At 54.4% G+C, this 20,943-nt stretch overlaps 9 protein-coding genes across 9 annotated transcripts; 6 read left to right on the forward strand and 3 right to left on the reverse strand.

Annotated features, from left to right (window-relative positions):
* Window positions 1–1,274: 1,274 nt before the first annotated feature.
* MYCGRDRAFT_77616 (uncharacterized protein) lies at window positions 1,275–4,470 on the forward strand (the record flags this gene model as incomplete). The annotated part of the gene is made up of 2 exons (XM_003847988.1): window positions 1,275–2,861; window positions 2,917–4,470. 2 exons carry the CDS (start codon window positions 1,404–1,406, stop codon window positions 4,468–4,470), a joined length of 3,012 nt encoding a protein of 1,003 aa, XP_003848036.1.
* A 553-nt stretch (window positions 4,471–5,023) lies between these two features.
* MYCGRDRAFT_82924 (uncharacterized protein) lies at window positions 5,024–5,507 on the forward strand (the record flags this gene model as incomplete). The annotated part of the gene is made up of 2 exons (XM_003847989.1): window positions 5,024–5,266; window positions 5,328–5,507. 2 exons carry the CDS (start codon window positions 5,119–5,121, stop codon window positions 5,363–5,365), a joined length of 186 nt encoding a protein of 61 aa, XP_003848037.1.
* Window positions 5,508–6,740: 1,233 nt separating this feature from the next.
* Window positions 6,741–7,383, forward strand: MYCGRDRAFT_82925 (uncharacterized protein; the record flags this gene model as incomplete). The annotated part of the gene is made up of 3 exons (XM_003847990.1): window positions 6,741–6,858; window positions 6,923–6,987; window positions 7,064–7,383. 3 exons carry the CDS (start codon window positions 6,805–6,807, stop codon window positions 7,116–7,118), a joined length of 174 nt encoding a protein of 57 aa, XP_003848038.1.
* A 686-nt stretch (window positions 7,384–8,069) lies between these two features.
* Window positions 8,070–9,191, reverse strand: MYCGRDRAFT_111565 (uncharacterized protein; the record flags this gene model as incomplete). The annotated part of the gene is made up of 4 exons (XM_003848008.1): window positions 8,070–8,763; window positions 8,821–8,914; window positions 8,977–9,007; window positions 9,090–9,191. 4 exons carry the CDS (start codon window positions 9,096–9,098, stop codon window positions 8,070–8,072), a joined length of 828 nt encoding a protein of 275 aa, XP_003848056.1.
* A 302-nt stretch (window positions 9,192–9,493) lies between these two features.
* Window positions 9,494–10,525, forward strand: MYCGRDRAFT_77625 (uncharacterized protein; the record flags this gene model as incomplete). Its single annotated transcript, XM_003847991.1, has 1 exon — window positions 9,494–10,525. The coding sequence occupies one exon, from the start codon at window positions 9,590–9,592 to the stop codon at window positions 10,523–10,525; it is 936 nt and encodes a 311-aa protein (XP_003848039.1).
* Window positions 10,526–10,602: 77 nt separating this feature from the next.
* MYCGRDRAFT_97226 (uncharacterized protein) lies at window positions 10,603–12,078 on the reverse strand (the record flags this gene model as incomplete). Its single annotated transcript, XM_003848007.1, has 3 exons — window positions 10,603–10,649; window positions 10,763–10,806; window positions 10,937–12,078. The coding sequence occupies 3 exons, from the start codon at window positions 12,076–12,078 to the stop codon at window positions 10,603–10,605; spliced, it is 1,233 nt and encodes a 410-aa protein (XP_003848055.1).
* Window positions 12,079–14,540: 2,462 nt separating this feature from the next.
* MYCGRDRAFT_50467 (uncharacterized protein) lies at window positions 14,541–15,083 on the forward strand (the record flags this gene model as incomplete). Its single annotated transcript, XM_003847992.1, has 2 exons — window positions 14,541–14,727; window positions 14,779–15,083. Coding segments are annotated over 2 exons (492 nt in total), but the record flags the coding sequence as incomplete, so codon positions are not given.
* Window positions 15,084–16,062: 979 nt separating this feature from the next.
* Window positions 16,063–16,809, reverse strand: MYCGRDRAFT_17882 (putative phosphopantothenoylcysteine decarboxylase; the record flags this gene model as incomplete). The annotated part of the gene is made up of 2 exons (XM_003848006.1): window positions 16,063–16,287; window positions 16,348–16,809. Coding segments are annotated over 2 exons (687 nt in total), but the record flags the coding sequence as incomplete, so codon positions are not given.
* Window positions 16,810–17,319: 510 nt separating this feature from the next.
* On the forward strand, window positions 17,320–18,034 carry MYCGRDRAFT_77629 (uncharacterized protein; the record flags this gene model as incomplete). Its single annotated transcript, XM_003847993.1, has 3 exons — window positions 17,320–17,346; window positions 17,411–17,672; window positions 17,746–18,034. 3 exons carry the CDS (start codon window positions 17,320–17,322, stop codon window positions 17,916–17,918), a joined length of 462 nt encoding a protein of 153 aa, XP_003848041.1.
* Window positions 18,035–20,943: the final 2,909 nt, after the last annotated feature.

Consider the following 20,943-nt stretch of genomic DNA (forward strand, 5'->3'; position numbering starts at 1 on the left):
CATGTACTTGGTCGTCTCCCTCGTCATTTTCGCCTACGTCGGCGTCGGCGTTCAGGCTCCTGCACTTAGCGCGGCCGGCTCGACTATTTCCACTGCCAGCTACTCAGCTGCTATACCCACGATCTTGATCGCTGGGTTCATCACCGGACTTGTGTTTGCAAAGAATGTTTTCTCATGGTTTCACGGTGCGGATGCGTTACTCACCGCGGAGGGACGGCTGCACTGGGAATGGAGAGCAATCGGTGAGTCGACGTTTCATCATTACTTTGCATTCGTTCCTCTGGACGACAACTGACAGAACATCGTTGCAGTCTTCTGTGTCTGGACTGCCGCCGTGCTCGTTGCCAGCGGAATCCCCAACTTTAGCTCCCTGCTCGGCCTCGTTGGGTCGCTCGTTGGCTATTCGATCTGCTTTGGCACGCCTTGCGCCGGCTGGATCTGGCACAGTGCAAACAACCTCCCGCCACACTTGCTGCCACCTGACAAGGGAATGTCAAAGAGGTCTGCTCGGCTGGCCCGATATATCGCCGCTTATCGATACTCCCCAAAGACGTCGACATTCTGCTATACCATGGTGATCGTCGCCTTTGTGTTCGTAAGTACATACCTTATCCAGGACATCGTCCAGAGAAGATTCCATTACTGACGCATATCGTCTGACCACATAGACTGTGCTTGGCGTCTACGCATCGGCCATTGATCTCAAGAGGACCAGTTCCAACAATGCCGTTTTCTCGTGCAAGAGTAATCTGTAGACATGAGATGGTTGCAAGACGAGGGTAGGAACTGTTGCGGAACAGTGTACATATTTCCGAATGATCATGTTCCCGTGACAATCTCCGTTCTCTGCCCGTGACCATCGTGCAAGTGCTATCATACCTTAACATTCTGCATTAGCCTGTTCCCGGCAACAGCTTCATCTAGCCATGGTACTCGTTATTCGAAATCGTCCGTGAGGTGGTGCGATCGAGATGTACCGATGGGAGAAGGCAGCAGCACCATCTCGTGGTCCGATGATCTCACCTGGTGAATCGGCGTTTGGTGGAGTAACTCCGTTAGCGTCACTTTGCTCTCTTGCAGGCGACACCCACTTCATCGTCCACCATTTTATCTTCATCCTCACCACCCTTCTTGCGCATGATCAACGTCTCGTGGCCGAGCGTATCTCAACGAGCTCCTTTGCGCATATCACACGATGGACTCCACACAATCTGATGCGGACAAGGTAAAGCTCTAGACGTTCCGAGCTCCGCAGCATATACTGATGCATGTGACAGATCCGAGCAAAGCGTCTCGCGAAGCTAGGAGGCCAGAACAGCACGACGGCGACGACACCCTCAAGCTCGAACGATGCCACACGAACCTCGACTCCCACACCACAGGTCACCGACGGCGCAGGCGACATGGCTCAAACGCCATCATTGAAACAGGAACAGCCTTCCACACCAGCGCCAACCGAGAGGAAGCCCGTCAAGATCAATGTCAGCAAGCCACGACCCGCATCACCGAAGCGCGAACGCCCACGACCGACCGAGAAGCCGGCAGAGAGCATCGACACATGGCAGGACAAGACCTTGCGGCAAGTGTTCAGAGTCACATTGAAGGTGGAGGAGGTCAAGGACCTTCATGGCAACAACTTGATCTTCTTGCCTAGCACAAGAGACGACTTGACGGAGCAAAATCGGCCGGAGTTACTGAACGTGGATGTTCTGGAGGGCGCGATCACAGAAGCTGCGGGTCAAGCACCGGGCGGCAACATCTTCGAATACCTCCTCACATGCTTCAAACGTGTGTCTCGTACAATACGATCTGCGAGGGCAGAAGACACGGCCAAGCTCGAGATCCTGAAGGAGACGCGACGATTATGCATGAGCTACTGTGTCTTCGCGGTGACCATGCCAGAGATGTTTGGAGAGAATGTGGCGGTAACGAATGCGTTGGTGGACCACCTTCTTGCAGATCCAGAGTCCGATCTGGGAATCTGCACAGACTTCTTGACACAAGCGAGCGCACTTCTCGAGGAGGATGAGAGCATCAAAGAGGCGATCGTCAACGCGGCAGAAGAGCTCAGTCGGAGATTGGCACACTTGGACATGCTGGGGGACTACACAATGTATGTGCGGGCAATGCGGAATATCCTTCGTTTCCCCAAAATCGTCGACGCTGTCACACAGTCACCGATGTGGGCGCCGCCAGATATCGAGGCACAGAATATCGAGACGAGCACCATCCTTGGACCCTTCTTCCGACTCTCGCCTATGCAACAAAATGTGGCGAACAGCTACTTCTCTGCTCCCAGGACACGGGATCGCGGCTTCATCGCAAATGGACAAAACGCAATTCGCATGACTTTGAGAACACTTCAGGACGAGCTCTTCACAATGGCGGACACAGTCGTGCGCGCAAGCCCTGCCACAAGAGAGCGGATACTCAATTGGTTCGCTCTGTGTGTCAACAAGAACCACAAGAAGAGGGCGATGCGGGTCGACTATCGGACTGTGTCAGGTGATGGATTCTTGGTCAATGTCACAAACGCTCTCGATCGGTTGAGCGAGCCTTTTATGGATGCGTCGTTCTCGAAGATTGAGAAGATCGATGTCGACTACTTGCGCCGAGATCCTCGAGTGGATATCTCCGACGAGACGAAGATTAATGCGGATCAGAAGGCCTCGGACGAGTTCTACTCGCACAAGGCGGAGGGCAAGAGCAACTTCATCTCCGAGGTGTTCTTCCTGACGGTTGCCGCTCATCATTATGGTACCGAAGCCGCCCAAACAAGGATGACAACCATGCGCAAGTCCGTCAAGCGTGCCGAGAAGGACCAAGAACAGTTCGAGGCGGAGCGTCACAAGTACATCAATGTTCGTATCCCTCCCGTCAACTTTACTAATATTGTTTACTGATAGATGGCCGCAGGACCCTCGATATCTCGCGAGATACGAGGAGCAACTGAAAAAGATCAAGCAGTCCATCGACAACTCCTGGAGTACCATTCACGCTACATACGGCGTCCTGATGGACGACGTCACCCAGTCTCGATCGATGCAATTTATGCGATATGTGATCGTCTGGCTGCTCCGCCTGGCGTCGCGGCAAAACCTTCCTAAGGAGAAGCTGCAGCTGCCACTGCCGGCGGAGCAACCTGAAGTGTTCAAATGCTTGCCCGAATACTTCCTCGAGGATATTGTGGAGAACTTCAAGTTCATCACGCAGGAAATCCCCAAAATTCTCACACCACAGCAGTGCGACGAGATCGTGCAGATGTGTGTCACTTTCCTTCGCAACAGCGAGTACGTCAAGAACCCCGGTGTCAAGTCTGGCCTCGTCACGATCCTCTACTACGGAATCATGCCGTATGGCAACTCTTCCCGGGGAGTACTCGGTGATCTACTCATCGGCTCGGCATTTGCAAACAAGCATCTCCTCCACGCCTTGATGAAGTTCTACATCGAAGCCGAGAGTACTGGAACGCATACGCAATTCTTCGACAAGTTCAACATCCGATACGAGATCTTCCAGGTCATCAAGCGCATTTGGGTCAATACTCAATACCGTGAGAACCTCGCCAAGGAAGCGCGGGTCAACACCAATTTCTTTGTCCAGTTCGTGAACATGTTGGTGAACGACGCCACTTTCGTGCTGGACGAAAGTTTGAGCAGCTTCATCAAGATTCACGACCTTAGCAAGGAGATGAAGGATGCGGCCTACCTGCAGGGCCTGTCCGAAGAAGAGCGCAAAGCAAAGCAGGAAATGCTCGAGGACCACAAGAGTCGCGCCAAGAGCTACATGGGACTCACTCGCGAGACGATGGAGACGCTCATTCTCTTCACAGAAACTCTCGCCGAGTCCTTTACGATGAAGGAGATCGTCACCCGTCTCGCCGACATGTTGGACTACAACCTCGCCCTCATGGTCGGCCCCAAATCCAGCAATCTCAAGGTCGAGAACCCCACCGAATACGGCTTCAACCCCAAAGCCCTCCTCTCCGATATCATCTCCGTCTACACCAATCTTGCCGCCAAACAAAATTTCATCGAAGCCATCGCACGAGACGCGCGCTCCTACTCCAAGGAGAACTTCGCCAAAGCTACCGAGATCATGACAACCCGCGCCCTCAAATCACCGGACGAGTTGCGGATATGGCAGAAACTCGGGAGTGACGCCGCAGAAGCCAAAGCGATGGACGACCAGGAGGAAGAAGATCTCGGCGACATTCCAGATGACTTCCTCGATCCGCTCTTGGCGACGCTGATGACGGATCCTGTTATCTTGCCTGTGAGCAAGGAGACTATTGACCGTGCGACGATTCGCAGTCATTTGCTGAGCGATCCGACCGATCCGTTCAATCGTGCGCCGTTGAAGATTGAGGAGGTGGTGGATAATATCGAATTGAGGGAGAAGATTGAGGCGTGGAAGAGGGACCAGAAGGCGGCGAGGGCAGCGGAGAGGATGGACACTTCTGACGGTTGAGACGATAGGGCGGTATCATGAAGTTACGGCAGGATAGAAGTGTGGGACGGTAGAAGTAATCCGTGGAACTGTTCACGAATCAGAGCTGTATGAGAGCAATGTCTCCAACGGCGAGACGTAGATATTCGGAGGCGGATACAGTAGCATGGACAACGTAGAGCTGAGCAAAAGCATGCTGCCACGTTTGCTCAACAGCCTTTCTTGGTTAAGTTTCGTCTCCGGCCACGACATGGTAATTGTTATCCTTCGCCCTGGCTGTCCCAAACAGCTAAACTATTCTGGGCGCCGCAGGCTCCAATGCAAAGCGATTAGTTGTCGTTACTGCGAAGTTCAAACTGTCAAGTTTTGGTGGTATTACGTAAGTGTTTGGCTGGCTGTCGCCGTTCTGTCCTCTGTCGCTGTTGCAAGCAGACTCCAAAGCTCGGACCCCCGAACGCCACGTGGCATTTCACCGCCGGAAAACGCCACCAGTCGATCTCCAAAAATATCCCACCTCACCTCCTTCTTCCTTCTGACCACATACACATCCACGACCACTTCAACTCGCGCCGACACTCCGACTGCGGCCTCCACACCACAAGAAATATTGAAATCGCACCGTCGCGGCAACCAGTCTCCTCCGATCTCACCAAAACACCTCTCTCAAAAATGGCTCGCGGCAACCAGCGCGACAAGGCCCGCGAAAAGAACCTCGCCAAGCAGGCCGGCGAGAAGTCCAAGAACAGCCTGTCTGGCTCCGAGATGATGCGCAACAAGGACGATGTGGCGGCGATTATGAGGGCGAAGCAGCAGGCGGGTGAGTTCTGAGAACTTTGGAAATGTCCGCAGGCTTGGGGAATGTGCTGACTGTGGTGTAGCTGAGGCTAAGAAGGCTGCTGAGGCGGCGAAGAAGTAGTGGAGGGTTCCAGTGGAAGGGGATGAGGGGATTGAGAATGAAGTGAAGGAAGGTGGGGGTCCGAGCGACGAATTGAGAGTGTGAAACTTCATCGTTCCGGGTTGATGCATTTCCCTATTGCACCGTACTGCTTTGACTACTCATACCTGTGCCTCTGCGACATTCTCTTGCGTCATTTGGTGTCGCCATTCCTCTTCTTTGAATTGAACACCGCGGCCTGCATCTACCAGAAAAACGCAAGGAGTTGTACGGCTTTTTGCATCTCAAGTGGCATGGCTCCATCTCACATATACGGAAGCAACGAGCTCGCCGACGCCGGTGACTCCCAGTCCGCTTGCCTTAATAATGGCCCAAGGATGTCGCTGTCCGTGAAATTGGACGGCATTTCAAATCAGCGTGGACGCAGCTCTGTGGCCTGAAACAGAGCGCCAGCACACAGCTCCGATCACGGATCCACGGTCGCTTTTCGCAAGGTGGAAGTCTGATTGCCATGTATCCAGGTCTTTCCCCCCGTTGTTATTCATAGCCTCACTCTTTTTTATTTATAGCCCCAGTTTACTACTGGGGAGCGATCCGAGGGGCCCCCCTCGCGGCCTGGAGTGGGGGTTTAGGAGCCTGCGACTATCCCCTAACAGCGGAGGGGTGTCGGTCGCGGACACCTCGTCGTTCGTCCAGTTAGGATAACTATGTTGTTGTCGTTAGCAAAGCCGTAACCCGAGGGACGAGGGGAGTAAGGCTGCGCAGTCTTGGCACGAATTTGGGTGAGTGAGGCTATAAATAAAAAAGAGCCAGGCTATGAATAACACCTCCGGTCTTTCCGACTCGAAATTGACACGAGTCTCCGAGATCCCCGTTGTTATTCATAGCCTTACTCTTTTTTATTCATAGCCCCAGTTTACTACTGGGGAGCGATCCGAGGGGCCCCCCTCGCGGCCTGGAGTGGGGGTTTAGGAGCCTGCGACCATCCCCTAACAGCGGAGGGGTATCGGTCGCGGACACCTCGTCGTTCGTCTAGTTAGGATAACTATGTTGTTGTCGTTAGCAAAGCCGTGACCCGAGGGACGAGGGGAGCAAGGCTACGCAGTCTTGGCACGAATTTGGGTGAGTGAGGCTATGAATAAAAAAGAGCCAGGCTATGAATAACACCTCCGGTCTTTCCGACTCGAAATTGACACGAGTCTCCGAGATCTGCTCGCGCGATCGAGCTATGCCAGTGATCCTTGCGCTCAATTTCGCGTGCATGGTTCCGCGGCCACGTGAGATGACAGTCAGCCTGTTTGAGTTTCATCTCCCTCAGCAATGGGTTAAGAACTGAACACCCCACGCTCTCGCCACTTGTCCTTTTTCCCTTCTTAATCGACGAAGATTCCAACTCCAGGACCATCTTCCTCCAACCACGACTCAAACATCAGATCGAAGCTCAACTATCAACAAACAACATGAAGCTCACCATTCTTATCGCGGCCTTCATCGGCTTGATCGCGCCAATCTCGGTGTGTCCCACGCTCCCTCGCACCCTTTTTTGGAAGTGACTAACGATTTTCTTTCTTCCTTCAGGCGTGTATCGAAGACCATTGCAACAGCTATTGCCAGTCCAGCAAGCAAGGTGTCGGCGGCTACTGGTGAGTTAGACATCAAACTCTCGTCGAACACGAGCACGGACAGCGAAGCCATTACGCATACTAACGTGTGCTTCAGCCAGACGGATGGGCACTGCGGGTGCAGGTTCGTTGATGATGGCGACAAGGCCTAGAGTCCATGGGTCGCGTGACACACCCGAAGAGCACATTCGCCGTCAAAGCACGCAAGGACGGACGACTCTACCGCTTGAGTTGGCATGCCATGGTGGCTGTGCTGCTCTCAGTGTCAACTGGATTTCTGCGTTGAGTTTCTCGCAAACGGAACACTCACTTCTGCCGACTCGTCGAAGTCGTTCCTCCTCTGTTCGATTTGCCTGGGGAGGGGTTTTTTTTTCGAGGCGAGATAGCTGTAGAGCCTCAATCCACGCTGCTCTCACCAACATCATATCCATGTCATTCAAGTCCAAAGCCTCTCCATACGACAACTATTGTTCCACAGGCATGGTCATTCCCTCGCTGTGTGTGGTTCTCCTCCCAACACCTCCAATCCACCCTTTGATTCTTCCCGACAACAACACTCGCAAAGGCAGACCCAATTCAAATGAGCAACATAGAGCTCACCATTTTTCTCGCTACCGTATTCATCGTATCTTGGTGCCAATACTCATAGTTTGACCTCTGAGATCGAAGATCGAAGCGCGATAGGGCGTGTCGATGTGGTCGAGCTGGGTGCTGCGGCGCGTGTCAGTGTCCTGTTGAACCACAAAATCTCGACTCACTTTGTTCGACGTCAAATTGTATTTCGGCTGAAAAGACCATGCTGAATGTCACCAAAGATCTCCAATCGTACAGGCTTTCTCATTCGGCTATTAAACGCAAGGAAACAAGATCGCTTCGACTCGTCCATGCCCACCTCTATCCCACTTCTCCTACAGTACCAACAGGAAACGCCTTGCCCATTCATCTCTTCTTCGCTCGTGGGCTTGGATTTGCCACAAGGAACGAATTCCGAAGTCCTCGAGTATGCCGACCTTGCTGTGCGGTTGCTTTGTGTTGCATTCGACATTTCCTTCGCGTTTCCTTCTTCCGGCGCTGCTTCACAAACCTCCAATAGACGCTCTCGTCTAGAAGAACAGGTACGCGATCAAAAAGCTCAAGAAACACAGCAGAGCCACAATCTGCACAGAGACACCGCCTGGAGGAGAGCCAGTCTGCAGACTCGCTGGAATGCCCTTAGCTGTATCCGTGCTGCCGCTGCCGCCCGTCTTTCTCTGCCGCAGACCATCCGTAGCCTGTTGCTGAAGGCGGGAGATGGTGGTCTTGGCTTCCTCCAACTGCTGCTCCAGCTCTTTCTGCGAGTATCCAGTGACGTTTGCAACGGTGTTGACGAGGGTAGATTTCGCGGTGGATGGAGCTTCGGGACTGCGAGCGGAGGAGTCGGTGGTCTGTTTTTGCGGGGTGCTGAGAGCGCCAAGTGCAGGTGGAGCTGGGGAGGAGTAGGATGGCGGGCTTTCGTCTTCGTGGTGAGATGCGGCGAGGCCGTTTGAGGCTGGATTGGAGCCATCGGCGGGGAGGAAGCTGACGCGGATCTTCTTCTCTTGGATGGAGGATTTGGCGGTTTGCTCGATGTTGGACCAGATTTGGGCTACGTTGGCAGAGCTCTCGGCCGCGGCGGCACCGATGGCGACGGATTGAACGAGGAACTTGTCGCGGCATCGAGCGTCTGCTGGAGGATCCTCCTTCATCGCTTGGAGGAGAACTTGGACCTCGACATCGCTGTTGGGCTCGATGCGGCCGGAGTTGGGGCGCACGCAGTATCTGGTGGTGTTGATGGTTAGTGTGTAGCCATTATCGTAGGATCATGCCGTGACATACTGCTTAGGAGCAGTGGTCTTGACCTTGAACGCGACTGGTTCCGAGTTCGGGTTGTGTAGGCGCAGAACTTGGCTGACTTCGTGCGTGAATGGGCCTACATGGTGTCCCTTGTTAGTCGTCGTCGCGAGCAGAGAGCGCGGCGCGGTTGAAACATACGTCGGAAGCCGAGCTCAGGTGGGTGGAGGTCCTGCGATAAGGAAGAGTTGTCAGTATGGTGGTCGTGTTTCTTCTCGGCAGGACGAGGCTGGTTTCGTCATCGGCGCACTTACGACAGACATTGCGCTGGCGGTGTGGTGGTGAAGTCGATATGTAGGTATTGGTGTGTTTCTGGCGACGACGGCGGAGCGGAGATCGAGGACGGCGGTGATGTCGACGGCGAGGTGGGAGTGGTGGGAGTGGGATGATGGATTGAAGGATGAAGTCGAAGTTGGCAGGAGATGGACTTCGGGCACGTTGGCACGTAGCATACCTCATACCAGCGGACAGCTAAGAAACCCGGACCCCTGCAAGTTCGCTGTGGCCTGACGTCGCCTGGAAATCGGAATCGGCTTCGTCACCCCCTGCTGTTTGAAGGCCAATTCCAATTCACGAACATCAACCATCAAATTCACGTGAAGACCTCATTTCAGTCTTCTCTTGCACTTACTCCTTCATCAAACAACCTTCCTCCTTCCTCCTCCATCACATCAACACCGCCATCCGCCACCAGCTGAACTACACCAACACTTCACCACCACCGCCACAAACACCCCCAAACCCATCACCCAAGATGGCGAACGACCTCGACAACCTCGTCGACATGGGCTTCGACCGCGAAAAAGCCTCCCTCGCCCTCAAAAAATCCGGCAACCTCCCCTCCGCCATCGACTGGCTCGACAAGAACGCCAACAAATCCCTCTCGGAAATGCAAGCCGACGACGCAGGCTACGAAGACGAAGCCGGCGCACCTGCCCTCTCCGCCGGCGAAAAAGCCGCCAGCATGCTGTGCAACGAATGCGGCAAAAAATTCCGCAGCATGGCACAAGCGCAATTCCACGCCGAGAAATCCGGGCACGTCGACTTTGCTGAATCGACTGAGGAGATTGCCCCGTTGACGGAAGAGGAGAAGAAGCAACGCTTGGAGGAGTTGAGGCAGAAGTTGGCGGAGAAGAGAGCGGGGCAGGCGAATGAGGATAAATTGGCGAATAAGCGGAACGAGGAGATTAGGAGGAAACATACGAAGGAACATGATGATGCGAAAGAGCAACTCCAGCGGAAAGAGCAGATTAAAGAAGCGAATGCGAAGAAACAGGAGAAACTCGATGATTTGGCGGCGAAGAAGAGGATCAAGGATAAAATCGAAGCGGACAAGGCGGCACGGAAAGCGAAGCAGGAGCAGGATAAGGCGATGCGTGAGAATCCAGACGCCTACAACCCTGGCGCTCCACAAGCTCCTCCTGCTGGGCTTGCTGCACCCGCTGCTGCGAAAAAGGCAGGTCACACGGAGGCGAGACTAAAGTTGATGACGGCGAACGGGCCAGTGACCAAGACATTCGGGGCGGACACGACATTGTTTGAGGTGGCGGAGGCGGTGGGCAATGAGACGGGCCAGAAGCCGGTGGGGTTTGAGAGTACTTTCCCGAGGAAGACGTTTGGGTATGACGACTTCAATTTGACGGTCAAGGAGGCGGGGTTGGTGCCGAGTGCGGTGTTGAACTGTAAGTGAGGGAGAGGTGGGATGGGGTGTACAAGACGAGATGCGTAGACGACAGATGAGAGGTGCCGTGGCGTGGGCGAAGACGATCATCCAGTGATGATGAAAAGCGAGGTTGCGGAGAGGAGTTGTTCTTCTGCATAGCGAAGGCGAAGGTGCATGAGATATGAGATGAGCAGACGACGAGATGAGGCCGTCAGCATGGTGATAATGGAGTCTGTGTATAGATTCAGACCATACATCACGCACGAATGTAAACGAATAGTCGAATGAGCTTGTGAGCAACGTGAAGTCTTCAGTGTGATCTATGTGACTGAACGGTTCTGCAATCTCCAACATGTGCATTCGCTAGCAGACAGACCGTCGTGAAAACATCCTCAGCATCGACTTCCTCATGCCCGGCCGAACACAATGTACACTCACGCAGCGACCTTCGCCTTCTTCGTCTTCTTCTTCGGCGCCACCTCAGCACCATCAACAACACTCTTCGCCTTCCGCTTCTCCTTCTTTTCCTCCACTTTCTCCTCAATCTTCTTCTCCTCCACCTCATCCACAATCACCTCCTTCGGATCCACAGCTGGCTTTCCCTCGATCGCTCCCTCAACCGCCCCCTCAACCGCCTGCTGCTGCACGGGCACACTCTCCACCCCCTTCACCTCCGGCATCTCAAACTCATACCCCAACTCCTCCAACTTCTTCCCCTTCCCACTCCGTCTCTTCTCCTCCTTCCCGACCCTCTTCCCCCAAGTCTCGCGATCCGTACCTCTCTTGAGTATTCCCCCTTCGATCCGATTTCTCGGCCTCACTTTCCCTCCCTTCGCTCCTTGCTTGCTAAATAGTCCTTCCTTGACTTGATCCAGAGGGATGGTTCTGGCTTGTAGCAGATGTCCGAAGAGCAGATATTTGTCCATCGTCCTCGCCACGATATCCGCTACACTCGCCGACTCGAATTGGATGAAAGCGAAGTGCTGCGATTTCCCCGTTTTGCGGTTTCGAGCGAGTCGGATGGCGGAGATGGGACCGAATTGGGAAAAGTAGGCGGCCATTTGGGGTTCGTAGAAACCGTGGGGGATGCGGGAGATGTAGACTACGCCGGGGATGGATTCGGGGTCGGAGGAAGTGGTTGCTCCCGTGAGGGCTTTGGGTTTGGGGGCTTTTGGTAGCTTTGCGACGTCGATGGCGTCGGTGTCGGCATTGATGTCATCCTCGGCTTCTTCGTCTTCGCTATCGGTGAAGCCGGCGAAGAGGGCGTCGGTTTGGGCAGTTGTCAGGGCGGTGCCGGCTTCTTCGTCGTCGGAGATGATGTCCTGTGCTGCTGCGGCGGCGGCAGATTTCTTCTCTTTCTTGGCTTTTGCGGGCTTCGACTCTGCCTTCTTAGTCGTATCCTTCTTCTTCTTCAACGCAGACTTGAGAGGTGCAGGTGCTTCTGCGGCGGGTGGTGGTGCAGGCGCATCGGCGGAACGAGTCGTGCGGGTGCTGGTTGTCGCGACCTTGACTTTCTTGGTGGGAGGGACGACGTCGTCACCGGACTTGCGCTTCTTGGTGGTTTTAGTATCAGTCGACATGGTTGTGGTGTGTACAATGTGTGGATTGAAAGGTTGGTGCAAAGAATCTCGAGCTTGGGATGCGAGAAGGACTTTCCTCAAAAAATTAAGGCGGAGGTCAGGGCCGGAGTTTATCCGGCGACTGTGGTGGACTTCACATGCGATTGCTTGCCCATTCTTAGGACTCCGACAACTCAACTTTGTCGTCTTTCTTCGACTCCTCAGATCGAGTGAGAAAGCATTTGATGGCGGAAAAATCAGAGCCCCCATCCGACTGGGACGACTCCGCCCTCCAAACCTCCTGGAACGACGCCTACGCCGAGTACCAAGTCCGCTTCGCTACAACCTTTCCAACTCAAAAACATCGCTCTGACAACTGCCACAGAGATACCACTCTCTCGCCGCTCTCGGCAAGAAGGTGTCCCGTTCCCCATCAGTCTCTCAAGAAGTCAAGGCCACATCCCAAGCAGGTGATCTGCCTTCAAAGAACCAGGCCGAAGATGCAGCGCATGTCCCGCTCAACTTCGTGAATGCTGAGGGTGTCCATCCATCCACGCCTGCGCCCGCGCGGCCATCGCAACCGGTTGCGGGGAAATTCCCTGCTACGCCGATGCCTGGAGGTGGGATGCCTGGAGCGGGATTGAGGATGCCGAAGGAGTTGTTTAGTGCTTGTGGTGCTACTGGCGGTACGATCCTCTACCCTTCCCTTCTGCTGTCAATTCTTGGGGCGACTTCGTGGATGCTGACCATTGAACTTGCAGGTCAAGAAGTCCATATGAGGAATCTTATGATGTCGTGGTACTATGCGGGTTACTACACAGGGCTTCTGGAGGGGCAGCAGAAGGCTTGGGCGGCGATGCAGGAGGTTGGAGGTGAGGCGGAGGATGAGGGGGAGGGGGAGGGTTGAGCGAAGGCTACGCATCGAGCCCGGAAAGGTCAAGTCACTGCGATACGAAAAGCCGGCGGAATGCGGAGTTCATCAACATGTCATTTCGGCTGGAGTGGAAACATAAGGACTGTGCGGGATAAAGGGATCCAATTCAGGTCGAGTCGAGGGACAGCAGGCTCACTGCTCCGACTCCCCATGGGTCGGGAGGAGGATACGAGAGAGCCATGGTCAGAAAGAGCTCACAGTCATGAGACCATCGGCACATCATTCGCTGGGTACAGGCAATCGTGCAGTAAGTAATACCTCGCACTCCTTCCAAGCCATTCATTGACCATAAAGCGTGGCATCGTTGATGATAAGACTTCGCTTCCGCGCTGATGAAGCACGACATGCATAGATCGTATTGCATCGCCGCGAAGCTTCGTACAGTGTAGTTGCTCAGTGTTGGAGGAATGCGAGTAGCTACGAGCGAGCAGATGTTCCAGGTCCGCTACCTAGAGATTTCTCGAGGCCATTGCTGAAGTCTCAGGCACTATCGCGCTTGTCTTTGTGCCACCACGGACCTTTGCACAGTCTACTTTGATTCGCTCAACTTGGATCGTTCTTCTGCATTGATTGCCGGCGCCTATCAACATCCTTGGAACTTCACCTCTTGTGCTGCTCTTTCATCGCTGAAACGCCAAGACCAGCGGTATCTGAAACACCTCTACGCGCCGACGTTCCTTCACCACTCATTCACCTACATCAACTTCAATGCTCCGCAAACAATACTGTATCTATCTTTACGCCACTGCAAACGTCTGGAAAGGCGTGCTCGTCCAGTGATTTCGTGTCCCAGTCGCGCGACTGATGCTGAGAAGCGCTCTGTGTCCAGAAAGGCAATTCTTCTGCTGGCCGTGAAATCGCAATTCATGCACGGCAGAGAAGAGCGCATATCGTTTCATTTCACGAACCGCGTCGCGAACAGAATGACTCCCTATGGACGATGTTGTCGGTAACACGATGTGCATGATATGGTGGCGTTGAAGTCTTCGCGAGAGTCGACTTCACCTCCATCCGCCGAGCATTCTCATTCTTCCTATTGTCGAGTGTTTCCTTTCCTTCCGCTTCACCCTCTAGCGACATTTCCCTTTTCTTTCTATTGTTGCTGGCGACTTGCTATTCTTCTTATTGTCACTTTCTGGCAGACAATCGGAAGAGTTCACGGCCTTTGACAGGCGTTGGACTTCTTCTTCCTTCTATCTCTCTCTCTTCTGTATCTTCACATCACGCAGCAAAGTCACGAACAAAACACACGACTCCTTTCCAACTCCTCTCACATCCTTCACTCATTCGAGCCCTCGCTGGTCGACCACCTCTCTACACCAACAACATCTGCTGGACAGCCTTCCTTCGACTAATACCACCAACCTCACATGTTTCTTCGTCTCTATCCAACAGAGAAGTATGGCCTGTCTCCTCTTCAACAGTCCCAACAGCAAAGCTGACTCTCCTCCTTCCCAGACTCCTGTACCTGCCCTTCGAGCTCACAGCCGTGCGATCCCGCTTCGGCATCTTCAACGAAAAGGACAGCAGCACTCCTCCCAAATCCAAGATGACACTCTCACCCAAGTCCCTCGCTGGTCCCGGCTACATCATTCTCAATGGCATCCGCGTGATGAACATCATCGCCTTCATGGCAGTCATCGCCGCTAGCATCGTCATGCTCGTCAAGATCTCAACAGACACAAAGCTGTACTTCTTCGACGCCGTCTCACATGTTGTAACAGCCGGAACAAGCAGTACGTTCATCGAACTCCTCCCATCCCTCTGCTCCAACTGACCCATCCCAGTCTTCCTCATAACGTCCGAACTCTCCCTCTTCCGGCCCTACTTCGCCCGCAACTGGCCCCTCCTCTCTCCGCGCTCCGGCTTCGTCTTCCTCGCCTTGACCCAACTCGCCCTCGGCGCCAACATCATGGGCAACCTCAACAAACCCTCAGGCAACCAGGATTCTCTCGGCCTGGCATTCTGGCGTGTCGTCATCGCCGCGGGAATCGTAGTCTTCATCCTCGGCTGGCTGAACCTCATTGCATCCTACATTTTCCGCGATACGGCGAACAACACCACCGCCCGACAAGTCCGCGCCAAGGGAGCCGCTATCAACAAAACTCCCATCGTCGGAGGGTCTTTCCACAGCAGCAGTACGCCATCTCCACCGCAAATGCGCCACGCCTCACCCTCCTCCTCCGCGAGGAAATCCTTCAACCCATTCTCCTTCTCCTCTTCCACCACCACAACCACCCAACAACCTCATCGAACCTCCTACCTCCCCTCCTACCACACCGCCTCACAAACGCCAATCACGCCAGTCACGCATCATCATCAGCACCCATCGCGCAGCACCTCCTCCTCATCGTCCTCAACCACCTCCTCCGCTAGACCCAACAAACCCTACCCCACCCAATCGCATATGCCCGCAAGTCCCACCTCCCGCTACTCCCGCGCCACAGCCTGCACCGCGAAAAAAGTCCGAGGCATCTTCTCTCCGTGGAGGAATAGTCTTGCGCCTCCTTTGCCGGTGAATCCGCAGCAGGGTGGGAATGGGGAGATGCAGATTTCGGCGCCGATGGGGGTGAATCCGCAGTTTGCGCATTTGGTACAGGGTGGAGGAGGTGGTTTGAGGAGGCCGGATAGTGCGTTGCATCCAAGTCGGAGTGGTGGGGAGGGGGAGGCGTGGAGGTGGAGGGTTTGAGAGGGTGAATGAGGGAGATGGGGGCGGTTGACCGTGGATTTCGAGGAACGGGAGTGGTTTGGGCAGAGCGAGGTGTTGGAGGCGGGAGGGAATATGATTTGAGAAGAGAAGAGAAAGGGCCTGCGGCAATCATCGGCGGCTCTGGAGAGGTCTCTTTGGGAAAGGAGGGAGATGCAGTCCGTCAATTTCGTTTTTTTTCTTTTCTTTTGGCGTTCATAATGAGATCTTCAATAACGAGATACCCTACCCAGCACGGTCGCTAAAAAAACCGCATATCATATCCAACAAACTCACAACGTTCTGTTCTGCTTTCTTCGTGCCTGTTACACCCAGCCTCTCCGCTTCCACGTCAGTTCTCCTTGCTCACCTTCTTCCCGCCCTTCGACAAACCCAACCTCTCCTCCACCAGCCCACAAATCTCCCTCCACTCCCTCATCGCTCCACTGCCCACATCTCCACAGGCCAGATTCTTCTCCACCGGTCGGAGAACTTCCACCCACCCGCCTTCCCTGTCGACATTCCACTCCCCTTCCAATTTCGCCATGTGGGACGAGGTCACCGGGTGGTTCCACATGGCGGTGTTCATCGCTGGACATAGGATGATTCCCTTTTTCCTCCTCCTCCCTCTATCGTCCTGTCCAGTGGATATAGGGTACGGCCACGGCACGGATGGTCTTTCCTCGTCGATGGTGCCCGTCCCATCCCACGCCCTCGCGACGCTGAGAATCAAGGAGGAGGAGAAGCCGCCACAAAGCCCCGCCATCGCGTTCGCGGAGAGGGGAGCGATGACCATCAAATCCGCCCACCGTCTCAACTCGATATGAAGAATTGGATCACCGCGCACCCAGGGGCGGAGCCATTCATCAGAATCCAGGTAGATTGCTTCCAGCGTCGGGATCGTGGCGAGGAGAGTCGCGGGAGTGGGTTGCTCGGCGGACTGGCCTGAGAGGAAGGTGAGGGCGGTGGGAGAGAGGATGAGTCGGATTGAGAGGTTTGGGTGGTGGGTGGAGAGGTAGGAGAGGATGAGGGGGAGTTTTATCGTTGCTACGGAGCCGGTAGCGGAGAGGAGGAGGTGCGGGCGGTTGTCGTGGTGGTGGTCGGATGCTATGAGGGCGGGGGGTGGGGGAGGGAGGATGTCGGTTGTGGGAGGGGGAGATGAGGGTCTGGAGAGGTTGGCTGGTTTGGAGGGGTGAGAGGACTTGAAGATGCCGAATGATTCGTAGGCGCTTAGAGGCGACTCATCCGCCGGCGTGTCCTTGCGACTGGCCACCATCCAGAAGGTGAAGCAGAGAATCGGGTAGACGAGGACGATGAGGATGGTGAGGAGGAAGGCAATGTTCATGGATAGTTCGAAGAGGGCGGAGAAGAAGATTGGTCGGCAGGTGGTGGAGGTTGATGTTGAAAGGAGGAGCATGTCAGGAAGAGGGAGAGGTTTTGAAGAAGGATTTTCGCTTCATGTCCATTCAGCTCGGATCCGGTCTGGTTGATACGGTGGTACGGTCATGTTGTGTCCATGGATGGGGAATTCTTGGAATTCATTATCCATGGATGAGTCGGAGATATATCCGCTTACTCAGCGACATTCGTCGAGCTTCAAGAACATCACTCTCCTACACCACCACCCACACCACCACCCAACATGTATTCCCGCCCAGCATTATCAGCGGTACATCTCATCTCCTTGACCTCCTCCCATCAATGACTCCTCCCCACTAACCATCCCATCCCAGCTCTCCGCCCTCCGACCGCGCCTCAACCCACTCCTCTCCCCCCGCTTCGCCTCCCTTCAAAAATCCTTCCTCTCCACCGAAACCCGACAAGCAATCGACAAAGCCGTCGCTTCCGCGCCCGTCGTCCTCTTCATGAAAGGAACCCCCGAGACACCTCAGTGTGGGTTCAGTCGCGCGAGTATTCAGTTGCTGGGACTGCAGGGCGTGGATCCGGCGAAGTTTACGGCGTTTAATGTGCTGGAGGATGAGGAGTTGAGGGCTGGTATGTTGTATTGAGATACTGTGTGGAGATGGATGGATGTGGATTGAGGCTGATTCTTGGTGTGTGATGATAGGAATCAAGGAGTATTCGGAGTGGCCCACGATTCCGCAGTTGTATGTGGAAAAGGAGTTTGTGGGTGGGACGGATATTATGATGTCGATGCATCAGGATGGATCGTTGGCGTCGTTGTTGGAGGAGAAGGGGGTTTTGGCGGCGGTGGAAGGGGAGGGAGGCAGCAGTTCTTGAGGAGGAGATGCGGAGGGATGTATCAGTACGGGGAATGGAAGAGCAACGTCGAGATGGAATGGAAGGCGAGGAGCAGGCTTGCACCACGTCTCCTGCTTCGGAGTGATAAGTGGGATCAGTCCGCTGAGAGCGTTTGCTGCAAGAGGATCTGTTGTGGTATCGCAACTTGTACACGTAAGATACGTGATATGCAGCAAGTGATAACGGTAGTGAGTATGCGCATTCATGGATGGTAAGGATCTTGTCTGAAGCCGGAGATGGAAATCTCGCTCCTTCCTGTTTGTGAGATTCGACCCGATCTTCGAACTAGTTCGCCGACTTCATTTTATTCTTCTTCTTTTCTTCCTCCATCCGACATTCATCCTCCTTCGACATCTCGTTTTGCGCTTCCATTTTCTGCTTCAGTGTGTGCTTAGCGGTGTGGTCATCGACCATTCCGCTCACGTCAGAACCGCAAGCTCAACAACATGGCACAAGTCCAGCTCCCGCGTCACCAGCAGCAGCAACAGCGCGTCCGCATCGCAGCCTCTCACTCACCAGGCAAAGAGAACATCCCACCGACCTGGGCAAATGGAGCACCTCACTCCACCGCGAAGAAGCACCACGACAAGTCTCGCAGCAAGCACCGCAAAGACCGCACCGCTCGAGAAGTCCTCGCACCACTCCCGGCCGGCGTCCTCAAGTCCACAGTCGCCAAAGATGGCTTCTTCCAACAATTCGGCAAGCACATCCACCGACAGAATTCGGAAGATGATCCTCTACGTGTTCGACCCGGCTTCTTCGCAAAGTATCGACAAGATGAAGTGCAGGAGCAGGGACTGGAAATGGGCTTCTCCGGTGAGGAGTCGTCACAATCCTCCTTCACTTGCGCAGCTCACTCACCTCCCCTCTACAGAAGCGGCACACGAATACTGCGACTCCGCCGCCACGCACCTCGAACTGCGCCACACCGACCTCACCCAGATCATCACCACGCGCAAGACCGGCTTCGACGCGGATGGTAACCCCGTCCCTCGCTCCGGCGTCCCCACGCAAGCCGACTTCGACGCCCTTTTCCAAGAAATGAAAGTCCTCGACCGCGACATCGAAGAAGAACAGGTCTCGGTCAAATTCACCCGTCCCGACGGCACCGAAAACACCACACTCTTGCACTTCGGCAGAACCCTCGAGCTGCTGTGTAAGCGGAAAGAGGAGAAGCAAGCTCGTATCGCGGAGCTACAAGCCGAGCGGGACGAGGTGAAGGAGGAGATGGACGGACTGGTGAAGGAGATTGAGGGCGAGAGTGAGGAGGGGAAGAAGGCGGAGGAGGGGTTGGAGAAGGAGATGGAGGGATTCCGGAAGGAGGAGGAGGAGTGTGAGAAGAAGGCGAAGAGGAAGATGAGGGAGATGAAGAAGGAGGAGGATCAGGTTACGGAGGAGTTTAATCGGAAGGTGGAGGAGTTGTTTGTGATGGCGAGTGCGCAGAGGGGGTGATTGATCGGTTGAAGGCATCTGCAGGAGAGGATGTGTCGAGGTCACTGTGTGTGAGGGAATGTATGGACTGATGGGAACGGCTGGAATGATTAATGTTAATATGTATAGGAACGGGGCGAAGCGTTCGAAGATGAGAATGCAAGAAGACTTTGCAGGAGAATCTCAAGCAACACGACCAGGAAGTTTGCATACGACCAACACGATCGGAGCAGTCCTCCTACCATCCAACTTGCCTCCCCTATCGGTTCTCAAGAGTCTCCCTGATCGTGACCACGGCAATCCCTTTGGCACTGTCTGAGCGAGCGGGCATCACGGTCGCTAGCCAAGTGCCTTTCAGGAAGTCATCGTCACTCGACCGATCTTCGCACTCTATCATCCTCCCTCCCATCCTCTCTCTCCTGCCATCCTTCAAAATCTCCTGCTCGTAAAGACGGCAATCCGTCCGGCAATGTTGGATCGAGTGAACATCATGATCGAACAGCCAAGCCGTAGTACTCTTCGAGAGAGAGAACTCACCACTACTTCCGCTGATCTTCACACTCTGTCATCCTCCACAATCTCCCTCGTCGTAAAGACGGCAAATCGTGTCGGCCGTAAATTTTCAACTCGTTCCAACATGGCCGAATGGGGCCAAGCCAGTATCTCTCGCAAAGTCATCATCACTTGGCTGATCTTCCGCCTGTTGTTAGCCTCTCATGACCGGACTCCCACGACGACGACCGTGCTAAATTCCTTCGCAACCATCACGGTATCTCACCAAGCGTGCGTGATGCCTGTCCAAAACTCACCGTGAAGCCGATCTTCACTCTCTCTCTCTCTCTCTATTAACCTCAAACCCGTCCTCCTGCCCCCAGCGCTAATTTTCTCGTACTCCCCCTTCCTGAAATGGCCTTGGTTAGGCGGAGTGTAAGGTAGTGGAAACCTTCAAATGACTTCCTCTCGTGCGATACACGTGCTCGAACCTGGGCAGCTAAATCAGCGCTTGAGGTCAGGTCAGGTGGATTTCAAATTTTATATTCAGCTACCTCAAGCTCGGAAGATGCGACTCCATGGCTCACTTAGTCACTGTGAGGAGCGGACTTGGGGCGGACTACCATGTTCGGAGTTTCGGAGTTTTCGTAGAGTGATTGGGGTTTGAATGATGTCGCCATAGGAGGTAAAGTTGCGGGAGCGACGAAGGAATGCGGGCAAAGTGCCGGACCTGCTGCCTGTTTGGGTAATCGCTGAACGAAGAGAAATGTGATGTGATATGTTTTCGGGGCCAGGGATTGCCGGACGATCAGCAGGTTTGGTTTGGTTTGGTTTGGTTTGGGTTCTTGAGCGGCCAGAAATACCTCTTATTCCCGGAGATGATGGCGTGGGGGCTGGGCGGAGGGTGGGCATGATGGCTTATCATTGCTATGCGAGGGGGTTGGGAGAGTGAGATGGTTGTGTATGAGAGAGTCTACCGTACTGTACTACGGCGGAGAAGAATCCGGAATGAGAGTTCGGAGAGTTCGTGAGCGTGCCATGTCGACTTCTCCAGCACTCCCTCGTCCTACAGTCATGCCAT

This window comes from Zymoseptoria tritici, chromosome 12, assembly GCF_000219625.1.
Source record: "Zymoseptoria tritici IPO323 chromosome 12, whole genome shotgun sequence".
NCBI lineage: Eukaryota > Fungi > Ascomycota > Dothideomycetes > Mycosphaerellales > Mycosphaerellaceae > Zymoseptoria > Zymoseptoria tritici.